Genomic DNA, 24,123 nt, shown 5'->3' on the forward strand with positions numbered 1-24,123 from the left:
CAAGCATTCAGCTGCACTGTTAGGAGCTAGTAACACAAGCATTTAGCTGCACTGTTAGGAGCTAGTAACACAAGCATTTAGCTGCTCTGTTAGGAGCTATTAACACAAGCATTTAGCTGCATTGTTAGGAGCTAGTAACACAAGCATTCAGCTGCACTGTTAGGAGCTAGTAACACAAGCATTCAGCTGCACTGTTAGGAGCTATTAACACAAGCATTTAGCTGCACTGTTAGGAGCTATTAACACAAGCATTTAGCTGCACTGTTAGGAGCTAGTAACACAAGCATTCAGCTGCACTGTTAGGAGCTATTAACACAAGCATTTAGCTGCACTGTTAGGAGCTAGTAACACAAGCATTTAGCTACACTGTTAGGCGCTAGTAACACAAGCATTTAGCTGCACTGTTAGGAGCGAGTAACACAAGCATTTAGCTGCACTGTTAGGAACTATTAACACAAGCATTTAGCTGCACTGTTAGGAGCGAGTAACACAAGCATTTAGCTGCACTGTTAGGAGCGAGTAACACAAGCATTTAGCTGCACTGTTAGGAGCTATTAACACAAGCATTCAGCTGCACTGTTAGGAGCTATTAACACAAGTATTTAGCTGCACTGTTAGGAGCTAGTAACACAAGCATTTAGCTACACTGTTAGGAGCTAGTAACACAAGCATTTAGCTGCACTGTTAGGAACTATTAACACAAGCATGTAGCTGCACTGTTAGGAACTATTAACACAAGCATTTAGCTGCACTGTTAGGAGCGAGTAACACAAGCATTTAGCTGCACTGTTAGGAACTATTAACACAAGCATTTAGCTGCACTGTTAGGAGCGAGTAACACAAGCATTTAGCTGCACTGTTAGGAGCGAGTAACACAAGCATTTAGCTGCACTGTTAGGAGCTATTAACACAAGCATTCAGCTGCACTGTTAGGAGCTATTAACACAAGCATTTAGCTGCTCTGTTAGGAGCTATTAACACAAGCATTTAGCTGCACTGTTAGGAGATAGTAACACAAGCATTTAGCTGCACTGTTAGGCGCTAGTAACACAAGCATTCAGCTGCACTGTTAGGAACTATTAACACAAGCATTTAGCTGCACTGTTAGGAGCGAGTAACACAAGCATTTAGCTGCACTGTTAGGAACTATTAACACAAGCATTTAGCTGCACTGTTAGGAGCGAGTAACACAAGCATTTAGCTGCACTGTTAGGAGCGAGTAACACAAGCATTTAGCTGCACTGTTAGGAGCGAGTAACACAAGCATTTAGCTGCACTGTTAGGAGCTATTAACACAAGCATTCAGCTGCACTGTTAGGAGCTATTAACACAAGCATTCAGCTCCACTGTTAGGAGCTATTAACACAAGCATTTAGCTGCACTGTTAGGAGCTATTAACACAAGCATTTAGCTGCTCTGTTAGGAGCTATTAACACAAGCATTTAGCTGCACCGTTAGGAGATAGTAACACAAGCATTTAGCTGCACTGTTAGGAGCTAGTAACACAAGCATTTAGCTGCACTGTTAGGAGCTAGTAACACAAGCATTTAGCTCCACTGTTAGGAGCTATTAACACAAGCATTTAGCTGCTCTGTTAGGAGCTATTAACACAAGCATTTAGCTACACTGTTAGGAGCTATTAACACAAGCATTTAGCTGCACTATTAGGAGCTAGTAACACAAGCATTTAGCTGCACTGTTAGGCGCTAGTAACACAAGCATTTAGCTGCACTGTTAGGCGCTAGTAACACAAGCATTTAGCTGCACTATTAGGAACTATTAACACAAGCATTTAGCTGCACTGTTAGGAGATAGTAACACAAGCATTTAGCTGCACTGTTAGGAGCTAGTAACACAAGCATTTAGCTGCACTGTTAGGAGCTAGTAACACAAGCATTTAGCTGCACTGTTAGGAGCTAGTAACACAAGCATTTAGCTCCACCCGCTATAACATCTGCGAGTCCGCGAGATGCGGTGTCCGCGAGTTGCGCCCAATAAACCGTTGATTTGAACACGACATTATAAAAGTCCATCCATTACGGAGCATTATGAGAATATGCCGAGATGCGAGTGTAGATGAGAGACGTCAGTGGCTAGTAGAAGCCCACTGGGCAACATCTGGCTAATATTAGTCGAGCAGTGGATTAAAGTCAATGTTTAGTGAGCGGTTGTGTCATTTCTTTCCCTCTTCTGGCCTCAGAACCACCACTGAGCATTTTCCAAAAAGGGCCTCTGACAGGAATGTCCGCCAGCCAACCAAGCAATTCTCCATGGTACTAAACTAAACCGGTACTAAACTAAACCGGTACTAAACTAAACTGGTACTAAACTAAACTGGTACTAAACTAAACTGGTACTAAACTGGTACTAAACTAAACTGGTACTAAACTGGTACTAAACTAAACTGGTACTAAACTAAACCGGTACTAAACTAAACCGGTACTAAACTAAACTGGTACTAAACTGGTACTAAACTAAACTGGTACTAAACTAAACTGGTACTCAACTAAACCGGTACTAAACTAAACCGGTACTAAACTGGTACTAAACTAAACTGGTACTAAACTGGTACTAAACTGGTACTAAACTAAACTGGTACTAAACTAAACTGGTACTAAACTAAACTGGTACTAAACTGCCACAGAGAGAAGAAAGTGCATACATACCAGAGACCTCTGTGAGGTTTAGCCAAAAGGCTGTTGACCGTCCAGTATGGCAGGCCTGGTTAGGAGTTAAAATGTCAAGGAAATGTGACAACAGCAGATCCAATAGCCTAGTCCATTTCAGTAATAGCCCTAAATATCTACACCAGGATAGTAGTAGGACAGTAGTGGCCCATGCTGTCTCCTTCAGCCCAGTTGAAATCCATGGATTAAACTTTACTTTTCCCGCCTGCCCCCAATAGATTTGGGAGGGGTTGAGGAGGAGGAAGCTCACTTAGACTAGTCAAGTGCCCCGGAGTGCCTCCCTCAATCACATTAAGCAGCTTACAGCCCTAGCCCACTGAACCAGGGATTTTCTATTGATACATGAGGACAACAGTCTGATGTCTTGTCTATTTTACTTGCATCACTGTTGTTGAGTGGTCCAAATGTACATGCAAAAGCACGACTAGCTAAATAGCCTACACATGTTCTGGAAAAGGAACAACATCCGCAGGACAAATCACAGCCCTACAGAGGAGACATATATACGCAACATGGAAATTGTTGGTCCCATGTTTCATAAGCTGAAATAAAAGATCCCAGAAAACATCCATTCTCACAAAAAGCTTATTTCTCTCAGATTGTGCACACATTTGGTTACATCCCTGTTAGTGAGCATTTCTCCTTTGTCAAGATAATCCAGCCACCTGACAGGTGTGGCATATCAAGAAGCTGATTAAACAGCATGGTCATTACACAGGTGCACCTTGTGCTGGAGACAATAAAAGGCCACTCTAAAATGTGCCGTTTTGACACACAACACAATGCCACAGATGTCTCAAGTTGAGGGAGGATGCAATTGGCATGCTGACTGAAGGAATGTCCACCAGAGCTGTTGTCTGAAAATTGAATGTTCATTTCTCTACCATAAGCCGCCTCCAACGCCATCTTAGAGAATTTAGCAGTACGTCCAACCGGCCTCACAACCATAGACCACCAGTTTTACAGTTTATATAAGGAAATGTATACTCAGTCAAATCTTTGAAAGTGTTGCGTTTATATTTTGGTTCAGTATATGACTGTCAGTCATCATTATCACAGTGTTATTGATGGTCTGCTGCTCCGAGGGTGCTGCTAATCACCATTCCTGTTCCATAATTAAGCAGGTGGATAACAGACCCATGTAGATCACATTACAGGAAGAGAACACAGGGGCTTCATTCCTATCAGGGAACAACTATTGCGTGCTATTAACGGGTAATAAGCGCATAGTGATTGGATGACTGGGAGGGGTGAAGAAGGTTAGATGAACTGAACTACTGGCAATGAGGTTAATACAGATGAGACTCAATTTCATATGGCATCACCTTCATATGTGATGACAAAAGTATTGCATTCGCTTCCACTGGCACATTGTAACAGTCATTGAGCAAACAGTCTTCCAATATTCACTCAGTTGGACAATAGAACTTAAATGGGAAGGCAATCATGTGATGTGGATGTGCGTTGTAACTAGGCCTGTACCGTCAGTGTGATTTGACAGTGAAAGGCCGGTGGAGCTAAAGGTAGTTCATTGTGAAGGTCTACTACAATAAAACAATACAAAAAGATTACTATTGAACCCTGAATATTGTGTTTACAATCGTAGAATGGACTGAACATTTCATTAACGTACCGTCTCATTAAACCTGACGTTAAACAGGGTCCTTCAGATCCACAGGCTCTCAGCAAACTACTATAATTGACTAATTAAAAACACAGCTCAAGGGTTCCAATTGTGTCACAATTTTTAATGAAACAAGTCATCAGAAAGATGAAAAGATATCTGTGTTTAATAAGAGAGCTGGTCTGGGATCAGTTTTGCCTTCTAAATCACATGAATGAGAAGGGAGACCTGACACTTAACCATCATGAAATGAGGACACCTTGAGCAGGTCTCCTCTCCTCAGTCCCCAAAAAATGAAAATCAATGTCTAGTGCTACCAAAGCTTAATCTGTTCAGGGATGTGAATGCCTGAACCTACACACAGCTCTGACACACAGACTTATCCCACCAGACATGCCACCAGGGGTCTTTTCATAGTCCCCAAATCCAGAACAAATTCAAGAAAGTGTACAGTATTATATAGAGCCCTAATTGCATGGAACCTCCTTCCATCTCATATTGCTCAGATAAACAGCAAACCTATTATTATTATTTTTAAACAGATAAAGCAACACCTCGCAGCACAACACCTCTCCCCTATTTAACCTAGATAGTTTGTGTGTATGTATTGATATGTAGGCTACATGTGCCTTTGAAAAAAAAAAATGTAGTTCTGTATTTGAGCTGTTCTTGTCTATTGATGTTCTGTATTATGTCATTCTGTATTATGTTTCATGTTTTGTGTGGACCCCAGGAAGAGTAGCTGCTGCTTTTGCAGCTAATGGGGATCCTAATCTAATACCATGTAGTGACAGGCAGATAATTACAACATTGTGATTGTGAATCCCTCCCTCCAGGCTATGCCCTTTTGGTTAATTCAAGTCTGTGTTTAAACCTCACTGCAATGTCACATTCTGACCTTCATTGTATCTGGCTAAATTCCCTTATGGGATGGATCCTCATGCAGAATATCATTGTAGGCTACTGCTGGGTGGGAAAAGGTATTGTACACGGTGCATGACAATCACATGCGAGAAGGTATATAGTGACAGCGTGATGATGCATCTTGTGTACGTCACTCACCAACTCATTTCTTCCTCATATAGACTACTTCACTTAATCGAAGGATAGTCTGACATTGTACAACTAAGACAACCATTTGAAATGAAGACATGAAATCATTGTAGTCCATTATGCAGGCACTAGTAGTTAGTAGCCTGTTTCAGGCTAGAAGTCAGGCCATTCAAATGCAGCAGAATTACTGTCATCGGTTTCTCAGGTAGGCATTGGTCAGGTGGGGCATAAACAGGAGTAGCCTTCCCTAGTGTCTGAGGATGTCTAGTTAACACTTGACTGGAAAGGCTTTTCTAGAAACAATTTGACATCAATTACAAAGCGCAGGGTCACAATTCACATAAAGTACAGTTTGATCAAGTACGGAAAACATAGCTTACCGAGGTTTTATTGTATTGACCATGCCATTGCATTTTTTTTGGCGCAGGAAATAAAATGAGACGACTTCCCTATGCAACTGAAAAACCCGCGCCCTTCTTGAGGCAGATGATAGCTAGAAGGTTCCGCGTTGAAACCCCTTGTGAATATAATACATGATATAAAAAGGTTTTGCACATAAGCAATGGAAAGTCAAAAAAGTACTGTATATATCCGTGTTCTTGAATACAGTGAGACGGATGCTCAATGCTCCTCCCTGCAGCAAGGATGAGTTTTGGAGGGAAGAAATGACCGGACTGGATCCGCACGCGAGATGGACCAATGGCGCTTTCACAAATCCTGGCACTGGATTCATTTACCTCAGCGCAGTAAACTAGTCACAACAAGACGGATAAAGACATTTTCAAAATGATCATATTTGGGGTTAGACGGCTTGTACTAAATTCAAGCCTACTTGAAACGCAGGGACTTTTTTTAATTTTTAGATTAGTATCTTTATAGAAACAAACATATTGAAACAGTTTCACGTCAGAATGTTATATTTTAGTGATGCTGGCTAAGAACATGTTCGTTATTATAGGTCCCTGTATGTGACGGTACTATAAGTTCTACTCTAGCGCATATGTAGAGGGATCAATAACTGCAGATTGATGCAGCAGTGGGATAACCCTGTGGTATGTCAGACCTGTTAGAAGCGTTCCCATGGTCGTACTGGGGTTTGTGCCGGAGGCATTTTACGATTGGGGTAATAGTCTCGTATGAGGGCATAGTACTGCCTCTGCCAAAAAGGTCTGGGTCCTCATGACACAGGTGGTACCGTTTACACTAGGGTTTCTGGTTTGAGCTAGAATCTTTGCTCCATTAAACAGTGTGTGGGGGGGGGTTAAACTGAACCCACAAATTGGTAAAAATGTAAAGTTGCCATTTGTCCAGGATGAATGAGTCACCTCATTCCACCTCTCTCTCGTTGTGGAAGAGTATAAAGCAATGCAGCAGTCTCTCCCAAGAATTAGACTGCCATCTTGTGGTTGTACTGTTAACCAAAGCCCTCAACAAGGCAAACGTCATTTTGTGACAAGTTTTATAGCCTGAACATATACGTTTGTTTAGTGACCATCCGAAATGTACCTACAACCAGCCACCACCATTACTACTGCAGACTAACATAACGTTTTTCAAAACCATACATACTTTAAAACTATAACCACAAAAATACTTAAAAGAGAAAGCAAGTAACATCAATTGTACTTAATGTAGAATTATCATCTAGTTTATGTTCACGTCGCCAATATTCAACGCCGTCTCTATTACAGAACGTGACGCTGTTCAACAGCAAAGCACCGAGTATTTGCTAGTTGACACCATGAGGCATATATACTAGTTATCAGTGTAGTAACTCAGGTGATTTATTATTAATACATGACTCTGGCACGATATATATATTTTACACACACACACAGCTTTCACCCCTCACTGGTCATAATAAAAGCATATCCATTTTATATCTGAAGTCTGACCCTTACTTTCCTGGTCCTATTTTAGACCCCACCCAACCCTAGCTGGTTCTTAATGTATTTTTAGCCTTTGCTCCACAAACATAATTTTTGCTAAATGTGTAAACCACCCCCAATGCCCTTAACTCAAGTCTCTCCAGCAACATTCTGCATTTGCTGTCCTGTTTCTCCAGCAACATTCTGAATTTGCGGCCCTGTTATGCCCTTCAGCCCACTGGAAACAACAAGTAGGCTGCATTAAGAAAATACAAACTTGGGCATAATACAACAAAATCTAGTCTGCTAATAACTGAGGAAAAACGACAATATTTGACACTCAATAAAAACAAAAATAAATTCACACACAAAATGCATTGGGTGTTTTTTTATTGAGAACATATTAGGACCAATGCAGATTCAAACTCTATTCCTTAACATCAAAATATCAATCTTGAGGAGAAAAGGACCACCACTGTCATCACCTTCAGCGTTAGTACAAAGAAACATCAAAGTAAGGTACAGAGATCACTGTCCGTAGTGTGGTCGTAATTTGGTCCTGTCATCATTTATGTCGGTTCAGTCATGTTGGAGGTCATGTCACTTAGGTCATCTCTGTAGGAACAAAAACATCAGCACTTTAAATATGCATTAAACTGTGTTGGTCTCTCCTAACGTGTTGCCCAGAGTCAGGTTATGATAAAAAAAATAAAAAATAAAAGTATATTGTTTAGTCCTGCTATATGCTTACCTTATGTCTGCTGGTAACTCAACATACGTCTCTGGTAATTCAAGTATGTATAAAGAAAAAAAACAGCTTGTGGACACTCGCTGTCATTGATCGCTACAGAATTTAGTCTTAACCCTTGGAGACACTTACCTTGTTCTGTGTCCCCCTAATAGGTGCGTTGACGTTTGTGAGACTCCTCTTTGGGCGGGTCAGCCCGCATCACCTTCATTTTAACGCCATTCACCATTTGACCATGTAGGGTCGCCATGGCATCATCTGCACTCTTTCTCTCTGCGTACTTCATGTAGCCCACATTCCGTCCAGGCACAAGGAAAACCTCAACCAGAGAACCAAAACGGCTGTAGAAACAGAAAGATAGGGGGATAACTGATCTGCAGGAATTTTGACCTCCCCCCAATCATCAATACTCACACAAGATCGCAACTATCCCTCTTGCCCAAAGTTAAAAAGGGAATCAGTAGCACATTACGGAAAACTTTAGAAACAATTAAAATCTCTAAACTAACAGTTTATCAGTAGTAAGTGTTAATAAACAGTGTATTGATGAAAATAATGGTCTCTCATACCAGAACACATCTTCAAGCACATCCATGGGCAGAGGCAAAGGTTTGAAGACCACAAATAGGCGTTCTTTCACCCGGCTGTCTGAGGGGGCCAACTTCTGGAGAGGTGGGAGGGCAACATCTGTCTGTACCCGGGGGCTCTGGGGAACAGCAGGTGATGGATAGCCCTGACAAAGACAAAGTTTGTTAGGAAGTTCAATCATCATGTGATATTTTTTTATTTTTTTTTTTTAATCTTGGTTAGCTCTAGAAAGTACTAGAAAAGGCCTCTTTCCCTCAAGGTTAACCAAGTCAGTAACTTACAGTGCTCGTCTTCCTAAGTGGTGGTGGTCCAGTAGGAGCATTGCACACGATAGACATCATCTGGGCTGCTACCAGCTGCATGGCCATCCTTCCCACTGGGCTGGAGACAACAAGAGGGTAAATAAGGACCAAACAACAACCTAACACACCCGCAATAACATCTGCTAAACATTTGTATCTGACAAATAAAATTAGATTCGATGGAAAATACCATAAAATTACATTGCATCTTACCTTCTTCTGTCCTGCCCATCATCAATGTGAGTGACTGCTAGCCGGTTCCCAGGTGGGTACTCAAAGCCATCCAGTTTGTTTTTCGCATAGACAGCTGATCCAAGGTTGTTGTAGCGAATCATAGCTTGCCCTGAAAGGGTAAAAAAAATACAACAAAAACTACTAGCCACTAATTCCTATGCAATACGTCAGGTGTTGCATCTGAGGGAGTAACTGTGTTTTGTGGCTACCTGTACTGAAACCATATGAATCCTGCTGCATCTCGCAATAATCCATCCCTGGGATCAGGTCAAAGAGGCTATAGACTTGATCTTGTGTGATGCTCGCCCTTGATGACACCATTAAGCACCTGGTGATGATGTCTGTGCCCCGCATGTCTCCTCTGGTATGAAAACCAGAGTCCACTTCAATGGGAGGAAATAGAATGGCTTAGCATTTGCAGAAAAACAATAATGGGTCTGTAGAAATTGTAGGCCTAACACACCAATGGCAGGTACATACCAAATGGATAGGAAGTCATTCCTGGGTCACCCTGGACATGCTCTGCTCTGGCAGGGCTAAAGTAGTCGTTGTCTGGGGCTGGCGTTTTGTTCCTTGGCTCTGCAAGAATGGCCCTATATGCTGTTGTAAACAAAAACGGCAAAACATGGATTACTAGATTGATAGTTTGAGTTTTCACAGACGTGATATGAACAAAAAGAGACAACTTACTCTTCTCACAGTTCTCTATGGCAGTGGCTGCCTGTGAGGGTTTGTGATATCTCACATACCCCAGGCCCTTACTTTCTCCTGTAGTTTTATTCTTTACGATGATGCAATACTCAATGTCACCATATTCCTGTGAGAACAAATGAATGATAAACCATATTGGAATTGCATTTACATTTACGTTTTTGTCATTTAGCAGACGCTCTTATCCAGAGCGACTTACAGTAGTGAATGCATACATTTCATTTCATGCATTTTTTATTTTTTTGTACTGGCCCCCCGTGGGAATCGAACCCACAACCCTGGCGTTGCAAACACCATGCTCTACCAACTGAGCCAAATACAACATGGGGGTGATGAACTACCTTGAATGTTTCTTTCAAGTCGTCCTCTGTAAAGGTTTTGGGAATCATCACAAATATTCTGGTGAGCTCCTCATCCTCCACATCTCGGTGGCTTCCGGAGGACCTCGCCTGGGCAATAAACACCTGGCAGAAGAGATAACTTAGCATGATAAATAAATACACACACAAAAAAAACTTTATATCGGGAGTTGTGCCTGTTGTCAGAGGGCTGGATATAAGACTCATCATGGATCTAACCCGTTTTAAAATGGACATAAGCCGTTGTAACATATTTTAGTAAATACTTTTAACACCTATTTTTCTTAAAACTGCATTGTTGGTTAAGGGCGTGTAAGTAAACATTTCACTGTTGTATTCGGCACATGTGACATATACAATTATTTTATTTGACAGCATCCACCATTTTAAAGTAGTCAACTGGGTGGGGATTCCTATGAGCTGGGAGCAATTCGCCAATGAAGAAGAGAATGGAGTATTTTAAAACAAATGTAGCCTCAATGACGCTACCCATACTGTCACAAACGCTTTATAAACGGTACAGATACAAAAATGAGTCCTCCTGTTCACACGCTTATCTGCCCTCATTGGCTAGAATGGTCCCACCTGATCTACACCCCTCCCCCCTCCACATCTTAAAAGACATGCATTTCCAATAGTGGTCAATCGACTATCTTGTCAATATAATAGACAATAGGGATAAGATGCCGGTGCAATTTCTTACCACACCCTGTGTCCCTTTTTTGGTTAACAAAATGTGTAACGCACTTTCCGAACTTCGAAAGGCAGCAATACGTAGGCCTAACTCCTTCACCCAGCCTGATACTACAAAAAAAATTGCCGGAAAACCAAATGAAGAAGCACTAGTTACAATAGTGTTAATAACATGAGCAAAGTCACTGAAGCCAGAGTACATACCTTGATCGGTTTGGTTCCTTCGACCAAGCATTTTCCATGCATTTCTTCCATTGCCGTACATGCCTCGGACGATTTAGTAAATTTTACAAAGGACACTCCTTTTGACTCCTTTGTCTGCTTGTCTTTGACTACCCAAACATCCTGAATTTCTCCAAAAAGAGAAAACTGCTCCCGGATCATGTCCTCGGTGATGGACTTACTTGTAACTAGAAACAAGCGACTATTTGGGGGATCATCGAGATCCGTCGACGGCCTAAATGCATCCTCCATTTTACCACCCTGAAAACTATCTTGCTAAGCTAACGTTAGCTAACAAGACACACACACACTTGCGAAGTGGAGTCGACGATGATCCGTAAATAGTTATCGATAGTTACGGTTTCACTTGCTCTGTCTACCACCGTTTAAAAACAACAACAATTAATTATATATTTTCTGTATCGTGTATATAGTAGCTAGTGATATTACGTTTGATACTGAAACTCCGAGGAAATGCGTCGAAATCGCAGCAACGTACAAATGACTGTATCTCCTTTTCAGGAAGAAGCACGTGATCAACGACGTCCAAAGATTCGTTTCGTCGAACAACCACCTGATTGGTTTAGAACAGAGATAGATCGTAATGGCGTCTTTTTGTACGTACTGACTCCGCTATGGATCGTTGGACAATGCCAATGGACAAAATGAATGGCATTTTGGTAGGGTTTTTGGATAAACACAAGACTTAGGAGATCTTAAACGTTCTGTTCTATGAGATAATATTCATCAGCTAACGTCACATTTTGTGAATGTATAAGAATTTATGTTATTTAAAAAAATAAAAAGCACATAAACCACAAAGGCTTCATAATTCATAAAGGTCATGTTATCTGACTGCTATTATCTTACAGAAAAAAACGTAAGATCTCCTAAACCTTTATTCCAAAAGCCACGAACCAGAGGTAAATCATTTGCGGGCTTTAGGACTACAAGCAAGCTCTTCCTTCTTCTTTTGAGTTTAACGAAGGTTGGCATCCGATATGTTGCAATACAGCCCCCAACTGGACTATACTATAAATGCATGATACTTTCAAATCAAATAACATTTTATTCGTCACATACACATGTTTAGCAGATGTTATTGCGGGTGTTGCGAAATGCTTGTGGTATAGCGAAATTCTTTGTGGTCCATAAAGTTAAAAATAAATTTAAAAAACGGCAGGCATCACAAACACCAGGAATCTTCAGGTTTAATTGCTCCACCTCCACACTTAACGCTACCCCACTACCCCTGTTCCTAGGAGTAAAGCAAGAAACAGATCTTGACCCAAGTTGTGGGACATGGAGCACCTTCTCCCTCTAGTCAGAAGAAACACAAACAAACATCACAAGTCTACTACAGGTTACCTTCACTGATTCAACTACACCCAACTCCTTTCCCACCCACTCTGAAACCACAAAAAGATCCCCCAAAAGGCAAGGATCCACTTTCTCCCCAAATTTCCCTCCTACTGGACCAGATTCTCTTTATCATATTCATTGATGCCAGGCTCGAGTTCTGAGTTCTTCCCACATCTTCCATCTCACTTAACTCGTCCTCATTCACTTCCACTTCACCTCCAGAAATCGGTCAGGTGCACAGCTCACTCTGTTTGCACTTGACAACCCATCTACATTATCGCTATCTTCCTCAAATTCAAATAAAACCTCTGCTTTCCTCATTCTCTTCTACCTCTTCTTCCCTCTTTTTTCCCCTCCATTCCTCCCCAGATATCTCACTTTCTGTGTCTATGTGCCAATATTCCTCTTCTCCCGACTTTGCTTGGTGCCCGGTGGTATCCCAACGTAACTCCATCTCATAATCGCCAATATTTTGAGAGCATGAGCAGTGGCCACACACAGAAAAAAAATAAAAAATAAACTCTGTCCTTGATGATTTTCTTGCCTTTCTGTGACACTGGGTAATGTAGATGTCCTGGAGGGCAGGCAGGCAGACCCCACCACCCTCTCAAGAGCATTGCGGTTGTGGACGTTGCAATTGCTGTACCAGGTGGTGATACTGCCCAGCAGGATGCTCTCAATAGTGCATCTGTAGAGTTTGTAAGGGTCTTAGGGGCCAAACTGAATTTCTTAAACCTCCTGCCTTGTAGGGTTGTCACGATAGCAATATTGCAATACTACGATACCAGATTTTCCATGGCAAAAAATAAAACACGAATTACACAAAACTATGGTCCTATAAAAACCTACTTATGTAAAATGTTGGGTGTTATAGCTTCTAAAATTAACAAATGTGACAACATAATGCTGTTTGTTTCAAAAAATGTTCCTCAAGAAAATAAATGTTTTGTTTCCTTGCCACGATACTTCCGAGTATTGCGATACTGGTATTGTGGCAAACCCAAAACTTCTTCACGACACCGTCTGTGTGATGGGACCGTTTCAGGTCGTCAGTGATGTGCACGCCGAGGATCTTGAAACTTTTGACCCTCTCCACTACGGCCCCCTTGATGTGGATGGGTGCATACCAGTGGAGGCTCCTCAGAGGAGGAAAATTGTTAAACATTTTAAACATTTAAAAAGTTTGCCCTTTTAGATAAAACTATACTAAATATAATCACGTTACCAAATGTCACCAAATAACTGAAAACACATTTTGCAATGAAGGTCTACAGTAGCCTCACCAGCACTCTGTAAGGTAGCACCATGGTGTAGTCGGAGGACAGCTAGTTTCCATCCTCCTCTGGGAACATTGACTTCAATACAAAACCTAGGAGGCTTATGGTTCTCACCCCTTTCCATAGACTTAATTATGACAACTTCCGGAGGACGTCCTCCAGTCTATCAGAGCCCTTGGAGCATGAACTGACATGTTGTCCACCCAATCAAAAGATCAGATAATTAATCTAGTACTGAAAGCATAAGCTACAGCTAGCTAGGAGTGCAGTGTATAAAATGTGGTGAGTAGTTGACTCAAAAAAAGAAACCTGAGAGGGTGGTAAGGCTTGTGACAATATTCCATGTAACCGCTCTGCCGCGTCCACAATGATTTTGATCTTCCTGGACCTTTTCTCCACCTTGGCAGTGCCATTAATCCCCATAGCAATAAAGCCCACAAAGTCCACCTTCTTAACCTTTAAAATGTCAGGATCCTGCTGGTGAAAGGCAACCCCTGCAGCCTGCAGTGAAGGTCTATCCTCCACCATGGACTCTTCAGGTGCACCATTCAAACCCTCAACCCTTTTAACAGCTGCTGTACATGAAATACTCTGTACAACCCTGACTTTGGCCACCTCATTCTCTTTCACCCTTGTGGGGCATTTGAAAGAAGTGGCTTCATGGTTCCCTCCACAATTGCAACATGTCACATTTTCATCACTTTTATAACATATAATGTGATCTTTTCCACAACTTGGACATCTCAACTTCGCCCTTCTGCAAACACTTGAAACATGACCAAAAGCTTTACAATTATCACAACTGATAAAAACAGTTCGTCTTTCAATCACTCACGTGGGTATAACCAATGAGGAGATGGTACGTGGGTACCTGCTTCTATAAACCAATGAGGAGATGGGAGAGGCAGGACTTGCAGCACGATCTGCATCAGAAATAGGAATGACTTCTATTTTAGCCCTTGGCAACGCAGACGCTCGTTGGCGCGCGCGAGCAGTGTGGGTGCAAGTTTCTGCCTCTCCCATCTCCTCATTGGTTTATAGAAGCAGGTACCCACGTGCCATCTCCTCATTGGTTATACCCACGTGGGTGATTGAAAGACTAACTGTTTTGCAGGTTGTCGTGGTAATACTATGAAAGTGTAGATGGATCACCATAGAAATTCAAAGATGAAAAAGCCTGGAAGGAGGAGAGACGACTAGAAATGATTCGGTTGGCCGTTTTATGTGTTGATGAATTGTTGAAGTAGAGGACCTTGTACATTTCAGGTAAAATAACAACTCAATGTTTATATCCCAGGACAAATTAGCTATCAACAGCAAGCCTGCTAAATAGGACAAATGAGCTAGCAAGTGCAAGCTAACTAGCCATACATGTTTAATGCTTTTCGACCTGTCACCAAATTAATGTCTTTGGTTCAAAGTTTGTTTTGATATTTTAACCTGCGTGTCGTGACCACGTTCGGTGTAGGGGGACAAAATAAATTGATGCACGATAGCGCACGCTCGCAGACGGTTTGGGTTCGGTGTTACAAGATGCTCTCAATTGTGCACCTGTAAAAGTTAGTGAGGGTTTTCGGTGATAAGCCACATTTTTTCAGCCTCCTGAGGTTGAAGAGGCGCTGTTGCACCTTCTTCACCACACTGTCTGTGTGCGTGGACCATTTCAGTTTTGTCGGTGACATGTACACCGAGGAACTTAAAACTTTCCACCTTCTCCACTGCTGTCCCGTTGATGTGGATAGCGGGGTGTTCCCTTTGCCTGCCTCTCGTGATCCTCACAGCTTTCACTCTACCCAGAGCTCTCTCCACCAGTTTGGATATCTCAAATGGATTCCTCAAGATTGGTAATTTGATCAGCTGCTTCTCGTTAATAAACCGTACTCCAACAAGATACGAAGTGACATTCTCATCACTGTACACTAATTTGCTCCATTTTCCATTATTTTGGACAATGCTACAATTCTCCTTGATAATACCGCCATTAGATTCCAAATCCACTTCATCATCCGCTTCGCCAAATTTTTCTCCGTATATGCTTCGCCTCTTCCCCTCTGGTATAGTATATACTTTGGCTAGCTATGTGTAGCTAGATCTTCTTCTCAAAATAACTACCTGGTGTTAGGTCGATGTATGGTTACAAGGATGCAACAAACCCTCTTGACAATGAAATACAGTGGTGGAATTCCCCACAACAATCTTGAACATTCCAACTGTTCACTGATCTTTCCAATGATGATTAAGTGGTTAAAAAAAAAATATATATATATATATATATATATATATATATATATATATATTTGTTGTGGTGTAGTGTGAATACAAACAACGGCATTTCCACTGAAATGTTGTGTAGTATGCTATTTCCATTTGTGTAGTAGGCCTACATCATGTTCTCAACTCCATCTAGGGCTTGAATGCAAAACAGCCGTGTTCGTCATAATGACGCTAGAAGCATGTGACTGGCCAGTCTGGATGACGTAATAAAATCTGGAGGGAAGAAAAAGGAACTCGCTCTCAATACTATTAGATCCAGTGAGTCGGCTACCGGCGAGGAGAAAGCTGATCGGAACTGAAGACTAAAAGCTCTGAAGTTGAACACCTGTAAGGAATATAGTTTATTTGAACAGGTAACATTGATTAAATACGTTTTAGTAGTTTAACTTGTAGTCAATTTCTTGAATTGTGAACATTGCATTGGTTCGTTTTTTTTTATTTTTACATTTTATCTAAAGGAACGTTTTGCCTGATTCTGTATCCGTTGTTGAAACGTGGTAATTTTACGACCTTGTTAGCCCGCTAACATCTAAAATCAAACCGATAACTGAAAAGCCATAACTGTGAAGAAATGGTACATCAGCAAACAGTTGTGGTGACTTGAGTGAATAGCTAACGTTAGCTAGACTGCTTAAATCAGCCGTTTTGTAACGTCGTAGTTATTACTATGGTATTGCCTTTTAACGAGCTAGCTAACCTTGGCCACGGCAACAGCGAGCTAGCTAGCTAACCTTGGCCACGGCAACAGCGAGCTAGCTAGCTAACCTTGGCCACGGCAACAGCGAGCTAGCTAGTTAACCTTGGCCACGGCAACAGCGAGCTAGCTAGCTAACCTTGGCCACGGCAACAGCGAGCTAGCTAGCTAACCTTGGCCACGGCAACAGCGAGCTAGCTAGCTAACCTTGGCCACGGCAACAGCGAGCTAACTAGCTAACCTTGGCCACGGCAACAGCGAGCTAGCTAGCTAACCTTGGCCACGGCAACAGCGAGCTAGCTAGCTAACCTTGGCCACGGCAACAGCGAGCTAGCTAGCTAACCTTGGCCACGGCAACAGCGAGCTAGCTAGCTAACCTTGGCCACGGCAACAGCGAGCTAGCTAACTAACCTTGGCCACGGCAACAGCGAGATAACGAAGTTAACTACACAGTTAGCTAGCTATCATTCAAATACAGCCTAATCTGCCCGTCGTTTGATGGCTATACTACCCAAGCTTAGTTTACGTTGCTACACCCAAATGCCGGTACGTTCAGTCATTCGACTCACCCCTAGCTAACAAGCTATTTTATGTGGAGATTATCAGGGTTTCATGAGGAATTATGAACCCCAAGGTGACCACGACTTAACCTGTGCCTGCCTTCCATTGATTTATTTCCGCTACACACCTACTGGTGTAGCTAGCTACTAAACTAACTACTACTGCAGATATATACTGGCATGATACACTATTGATTCAAAAATAATTTGCTATGGAGAACTTGTTGGTGGTAATTAGTATTTTTTTTGGGGGGGGTTCAAACTGCACAGGACCATTTAAAAAAAAAAAAATTGTTTCTATTGAAGGTAAAAATGTCCTACACTGAATTGTTCAGAATTCAAATATTAATGGAAAGTTGCAGGTGGCTACATGGATTAAAATAACTGTTCAACCAGTTTTGTAAAGATGACATTCTCCATTGCAAAGGTGAGTTTATTTTAGCGCAACTAACTTTGAACATTAAATGCATTTAGAAATAATGACATCACAATTAAAGTTCAACAATATAGGAAATTTCAAAGCCAACAATGGTGAATGTTCAATTGCCAAAACATTGAAAATATTCCTGTCAGGTCCACATTGGGTCGACAGCATGAATGTACTTATGCATGTTCAATCATTTCATCCAAACTTCTTGCATGTGTCAACAGGTGTCTGTGTAGCCAGGTGCTAAAATAGAACTTGGTCCTGTATTTAATGCGCTGCAAGTCCCTCCTCTCCCATCTCCTCTGGGTTTTAGGAGCATATACCCACTTGGCTGATTTGAAAGATGAACTGAGGACCAAACTCCAGTCCAGTTGGTGGTGGTAATGCACCTTAAAGTTGGTTGCTGACGGCCATATAAAGTCCACAGAAGAAATCACTAGAAACGAACTAGTTTATGTATTTAACTAGGAAAGTCGGTTAAGAACAAATTATTATTTACAATGCCGGGGCCTGGACGACGCTGGGCCAATTGTATGCCGGATGTGATACAGCGTACTGTAGTGCTGCCTCTTGGACTGAGATGCTGTAGAGCACACTATTTTGTGACTCAGTAAAGGACCTCGTGCATTTCAGATAAAAATAATAACCCAATGTTTATATCCCAGGACAAACTAGCTAGCAACTGCAAGCTTGCTAAATGGACAAGAGTGCTTCATGTGTACCAACCTGTTCTCAAATTAATATAGTTGGTTCAGTTTGTTTTGATATTTTAACCTGCGTGTTCTTATTGCATCTTGTGTGGATGTACAAAATCAACATGCGCGTGCCCGGTCTAGTCACCATGTTAGTCATCTCTTCTCAGACAGTGGCCAGACATTCTCTGTAACATGGTTTCTGTTAGCTGGTAAAATCAGTCTTTTGGCTAATTAAAATAAATAGAAAAGGCAAATGTAATTGGACCTGGCCAACTGTCTGGGAGAAGAGGGGTTAAATCACATAATTATTTTTAGCTTTTTCATTGGAAATACCAGTCGATGGAAATGTATTTGACTGGTCATGCTTATTAGTCTGAGTTAATTTGCATAGTTTAGTGGAATTAAATTGGCGCGTGTATAGTATATTCCTTATGCATCTTATCACACGCATACAGAGCCGCAAGAGCTGTTGCGTCATCAGCGCGTCACACCACTTTGCGATGAGCGTTAGGGCCGGGCGGTATTCCATATTTTAAGATGTATTGATGTGTGGACTGCTTAGGTTTTTATTTGAACTTTAAGGCATTTGAATGTTATGATGCTGTGTAATGTCTTATTTATTTATATATATATATTAGTTCGCTACTTGAGTCTCCACCCTCTGCTGCTTTCAGCACAGACCTAGCCCCACACTCACTCAAGGAGCATATTTTTTTTTTTTGTTCCTCGACCACGAGACTATTGGGTTCAGTCTGCATGGTCGATGCAGCACATGTGACAATGCTGTTTTCACTTTGCTGCTTAATATAAAACCACGAGCATTCTATAATTACACTTTGTTTCTATTGTTTATTTAGCAAGTTGCAACAAAATTTTGTTAGTTGCTCATTTCTCGCTAGCTAGTTAGTACATGTACTGATTCGGCGCAAACCTAATTGGCTAATCAGCCTAACTATACCAGTGATGGTGTAGACCGAAAACATTTTTTTGTGTGTGTGTGGGGGGGGGGGGTGAACAATCAGAATGGAGAAGGACTCAATTGAATTGAGAATTTTGAATGTTATTAAAAACTTAAAAATACATTAACCTCTCTGGGGTATGTGGGACGCCCACCTGCGGGACACACTACTTCTCGTTAATCCAACCACATTGTCCAATTTCAAAAAGGCTTTACGGCGAAAGCATAACATGTTAAGACAGCGCCTAGACAAGACACACAGCCATTTTCCAAGCAAGGAGAGGCGTCACAAAATACAGCTAAAATTAATCACTAACCTTTGATCTTCATCAGATGGCACTCATAGGACTTCATGTTACACAATACATGTATGTTTTGCTCGATAAAGTTCATATTTATATCCAAAAACCCCATTTTACATTGGCGTGTAATGTGCAGAAATGTTTTGCCTCCCAAAACTTCCGGTGAATGAGCACATCAATTTACAGATACTCATCATAAACGTTGATAAAATATTCAACAGTTATTCAAAGAATTATAGATACACTTCTCCTTAATGCAACCGCTGTGTCAGATTTCAAAAAAGCTTTACGGCGAAAGCAGATTTTGCAATAATCTGAGTACAGCGCTCATATCTAAACAAGCCATACAGATACCCGCCATTTGAGTCAACAGAAATGACAAAAAGTTACAAATATTCGCTTACCTTTTGATCTTCATCGGAATGCACTCCCAGGAATCCCAGTTCCAGAATAAATGTTTGTTTTGTTCGATAAAGTCCATAATTTGTCCAAATACCTGCTTTTTGTTCGCGCGTATAGTCCACTACTCCAAATGCAGGAAGCGCGCAAAATGTCACAACGAAAAGTTCAAGTTATATTTACGTTCGTAGAAACATTGTCAAACGATGTATAGCATCAATCTTCAGGATGTTTTTATCATAAACCTTCAGTAATATTCCAACCGGACAATTCCAATGTCTTCAAAAAAGAAAAGGAACACAGCTAACTCTCACATGAGTGCGTGCCTCTGAGCTCATGGCCTTTTCTCACTCATCTACTTCCAGGAGCTCTTATTCTCTCCCTATTTACAGTAGAAGCATGAAACAACGTTCTAAAGACTGTTGACATCTAGTGGAAACCTTAGGAAGTGCAAAATGAACCCTAAGTCACTGTATAGGCAATCACTTAAACTACAAACCTTAAATCCAACCAGGAAGTGTGGAAATTTTTCTCTGGTTTTTGCCTGCCATATGAGTTCTGTTATACTCAGACATCATTCAAACCGTTTTAGAAACTTTAGAGTTTTCTATCCAAATCTACTAATAATATGCATATCCTACCTTCTGAGACTGAGTAGCAGGCAGTTTACTACGGACACGCCTTTCATCCGGACGTCAAAATACTGCCCCCTACCCTAGAGAAGTTAAGATATTTTGGCCATATTGCCCAGCCCTAATTTGGGATCCGCAGAGGCAATTATTTTAATCAACTTTCTTTCCTTGTCCATTAGTCAGAGGTACAATCCTAGTCATATTACCAACTAGGTTTGGGTGCTATATTATTTGCTTTTTAACTTTTGTTGCATAGGCCTCCTGGTTATGAATTTGTGATTTATTATCCCAAAACTGTCCCAGAGTCTGTTTTAGAATAGAGTAGGTCAACTTTTCTACCATGGTATTGTTGGCTGAGGAAAAGTTAATTTGGACAAATGTGGACAGTTATTCTAACATATCAGAATTTGGTATGAAGGACTGCATATTGTTGCATCCTTGACTTGCATGTTCCATAATCTAAATGGTATTTCTGTCATTCTGAGCACCCATGGGTGGACACCTATTTCGGTTACGCACCCAATGCATATAGGTCCGGTAAATTTAAAAAATGCTGCCGGTCTAATGCAAATCCTGCTCTGTACTCCTGTACTGTTCTGTCTTTAGTCATGCTATTTAAGCAAAGCCAACTGCTGAGATGTCTGACACTGTATTCACAAAGATGAGGCATACTGGGCTCACACAACCTGAACTAAATGGAATTCCACTTATTGAATTGTTGTTTATTCGGTGTTATTAAACCATGTTGGTTAAATCGCTCAGCATTACTACTAATGCAGGTCTTCTACTGTTATAGGTACTGTAGCTGACCTCTTCTGACTTATTGTCCAATAGGAAACATGGGTGACATTGAAAAGGGAAAGAAGGCTTTTGTCCAGAAGTGTGCCCAGTGCCATACTGTTGAAAATGGAGGAAAGCACAAGGTCGGGCCAAACCTCTGGGGTCTGTTTGGACGCAAGACTGGACAGGCTGAAGGCTTTTCCTACACGGATGCCAACAAAGCCAAAGGTACGCGTGAGATTGTCCCCATTCTACAGGAAATAAATGGAGTCTGACAACGTGACACATTTCATTCTCATCCTAACCTGTCCCTTCACATGTGATTTCAGGCATTGTCTGGGACACTGATACCCTCATGACTTACTTGGAGAACCCCAAGAAATACATTCCAGGAACAAAGATGATCTTTGCTGGCATCAAGAAGAAGGGAGAACGTGCAGATCTCATAGCATATTTGAAGTCTGCAACTTCGTAGACTAATGTCTACATTTTGTTCAACGTTATTATTATTTTTGTCTTCGAGAAATATCAACTGTTCAGAGGAGGGGGGGGATCTTTCAAGAAGCTTAGACTCGTATTCATAACAGTTATGCCTTATGTCTGGTGATTTGTTGTGGCTTTCAATAGCCTGCATGACATAACTGCTGGGACTCAATGGCATTTGCATGATCAGTTGCCATATTGATCACAGCTGTGTCTTTGTTTCTCCATTTTGATGGCGTATATTATATCCCCTGGTTTAACAGGTGCTAATATACATCAATTATTGAGCCATAGACTAAGTGTTCCAGAATGTATTGAGTCAAAGCTGTGTGACTAAATGCTTTGAAACAACAAATAGTCTAAATTACACATTGTATGGTTACTGGTTTAAATACTTGCATGGCTAATGCAAGCGGTCAATCAGATTTGGAAAGGTTTCTAAATTTCAAAGGGTTACCTTGAAAGTGATCCCTGGTAATGTCTTCATGTTGCTAATACTTCATATTTCTTTATGTAGGTTTGTTAATTTAATAAATTACATGCTAAACAAGTATCCCAATTGTTTTGTGGTCAAGGATCAGGAAGGCAACACTGCTACTTCCTCCCTCTCTAACCAAGGTGCAGGAATTGAGAAAAAACCCTGAAGGCTTAAAGGCAAGAGCTGGCAATCTAACTAATCTGATTGGTCCCAGAAACGGGTTGGGTCAGAGCCAGAACACGTGGTTAATGCAGTTTTGAACCTTTGTCATTTGCTTTGATAATCTGGTTAGATATGATCCAATCGCTGATGACTAGACCTCACCACAAACTACTTCAACGATGGCAGTCTGAAGTACGAAGCGAAATTATTCTGTTTGAGTCGTCAGGTAAATATAAGGCCCCTGTGAATGTTTGTTTCTTAGTTTATACATCACATTGGAAGAGTTTCAGGTCACTTGAATGACCTTGTCATGCCATTAAAGTATGTGAGAGAGTAATGCTGCATAACCGAGTGGGAAGGTGGAGATTACCAGTTGTATGCATTTACGTGCGTTGCGAAACCAGATTTGGTTAATGGCCAAGTTCTGTCAACCATAGACAAAGTACAGCAATCATGCTTAAAAAAATATATAGATTGCGTTTTGTATTTAACTGCCAAAAATGCTCTTATTGAGGTCATTTCTTTAGGTGACGTGGGAGTTGGCGCTCAGGGATATGCCACATTCATGTGCTAGTTGGAACTAGGGAACTCTGAAATGTTTAACTTGCTAACTGATTGAACGGCATATTGCGTGACACGTGTAAAACTACAACCTGTTAGGAAGTCTGACATTTCAGTTTCCTAGTTCCAACTAGCACCCGGTGATAGACCAGTTCCCAACTAGTAAATACCAGTTGAAGGGGTGTTCAAGTAAATTCCACCTTACCCTGCATTCATAACCAAATGGGAAGTGCCCAATAGAGTTACACAATCCATGGGTTGTTACATGGGAGAAGGTCAAAGTTGAATGTAATGGCCAAACGATAGAGCTAGATAAAGGACACTAGTTTCCAAAAGCCAGTTTTAGCATGGGTAGCGCCATTGAGGACTTTCACTATTTTTGAAGTAGTCTACTGGGTGGGACATCCTACGGGTTAAAGAAGGATCACATAATTCCATCCGGGTCATCAGGAGAGATCTGCCAATGAATAGCCTCTACCAGGATTTCACCTCACCTTTGGTATGTCAGAAAGAGGCTAAAAGAGTTGGAATAGGCACGGTCAGAGGTGGAAACCGAAAGCCAACAATTTTCACTGGTGCCCACGTGGGGTAATGTCATTTCAACCAAATTATATGTAAAATATAAATGTAAAAGAAATATACTATGCTAGTCCTGTAAATAAGCTTTGGATAATTTGCGCTTCCGAAGAGGGATGGAAGGGATGATTTTATTTCAATCAATGTCTACTCACAATCAGCCAGCAGCTGCTGGTAATCAGCATTCATACTTACTTTCATTTTCAGTGGTGATTTTAGCCATTAAATCTTGGTGGGGCAAACAAAACAAAACATTGTGGGATGCATGCCAGCAAAGCCACTACACAACACGATACTAAACAACACATTAATTGCACTATAACAGTGCCCACAAACCGTTAGGGCCTACATAAAGCTGTCCCAACACCTTACCACTGCTACACCTGGCTATCAGTGGAGCCTTGTCTGGCAGCA

General features: G+C 41.3%; 3 protein-coding genes across 9 annotated transcripts in view; 1 reads left to right on the top strand and 2 right to left on the bottom strand.

Annotated features, from left to right (window-relative positions):
- LOC106582464 (oxysterol-binding protein-related protein 6) overlaps positions 1-6,033 on the bottom strand; it is a 94,227-nt gene extending 88,194 nt beyond the window's left edge. For all 4 annotated transcript variants that reach the window (XM_045704866.2, XM_045704869.2, XM_045704868.2 and 1 more), the window contains exon 1: positions 5,745-6,033. The gene's annotated coding sequence lies outside the window, so the exon portion shown is untranslated. The remainder of the gene's footprint in view (positions 1-5,744) is intronic.
- Positions 6,034-7,605: 1,572 nt separating this feature from the next.
- On the bottom strand, positions 7,606-11,618 carry rbm45 (RNA binding motif protein 45). Of its 2 annotated transcripts, XM_014165614.3 has the most exons (11): positions 11,072-11,618; positions 10,157-10,279; positions 9,795-9,921; positions 9,585-9,704; positions 9,314-9,487; positions 9,084-9,213; positions 8,850-8,949; positions 8,550-8,713; positions 8,113-8,321; positions 7,984-8,014; positions 7,606-7,847 (listed from the first exon to the last, which is right to left on the bottom strand). In XM_014165614.3, exons 1-9 carry the CDS (start codon positions 11,339-11,341, stop codon positions 8,129-8,131), a joined length of 1,401 nt encoding a protein of 466 aa, XP_014021089.1. In that variant the 5' UTR covers positions 11,342-11,618; the 3' UTR covers positions 7,606-7,847; positions 7,984-8,014; positions 8,113-8,128. The 2 variants fall into 2 exon arrangements, with proteins under 2 accessions (XP_014021089.1, XP_014021088.1); XM_014165613.3 differs by lacking the exon at positions 7,984-8,014.
- A 4,569-nt stretch (positions 11,619-16,187) lies between these two features.
- LOC106582467 (cytochrome c) lies at positions 16,188-22,485 on the top strand. Of its 3 annotated transcripts, none has more exons than XM_014165615.3 (3): positions 16,188-16,355; positions 21,504-21,677; positions 21,779-22,485. In XM_014165615.3, the coding sequence occupies exons 2-3, from the start codon at positions 21,509-21,511 to the stop codon at positions 21,922-21,924; spliced, it is 315 nt and encodes a 104-aa protein (XP_014021090.1). In that variant the 5' UTR covers positions 16,188-16,355; positions 21,504-21,508; the 3' UTR covers positions 21,925-22,485. The 3 variants fall into 3 exon arrangements, with proteins under 3 accessions (XP_014021090.1, XP_014021092.1, XP_014021093.1); XM_014165617.3 differs by having other exon boundaries at positions 16,194-16,325; positions 21,502-21,677; XM_014165618.3 differs by having other exon boundaries at positions 16,221-16,329.
- The last annotated feature ends 1,638 nt before the right edge of the window (positions 22,486-24,123 follow it).

This window comes from Salmo salar, chromosome 21 (genome assembly GCF_965601325.2).
Source record: "Salmo salar chromosome 21, fSalSal1, whole genome shotgun sequence".
Taxonomy (NCBI): domain Eukaryota; kingdom Metazoa; phylum Chordata; class Actinopteri; order Salmoniformes; family Salmonidae; genus Salmo; species Salmo salar.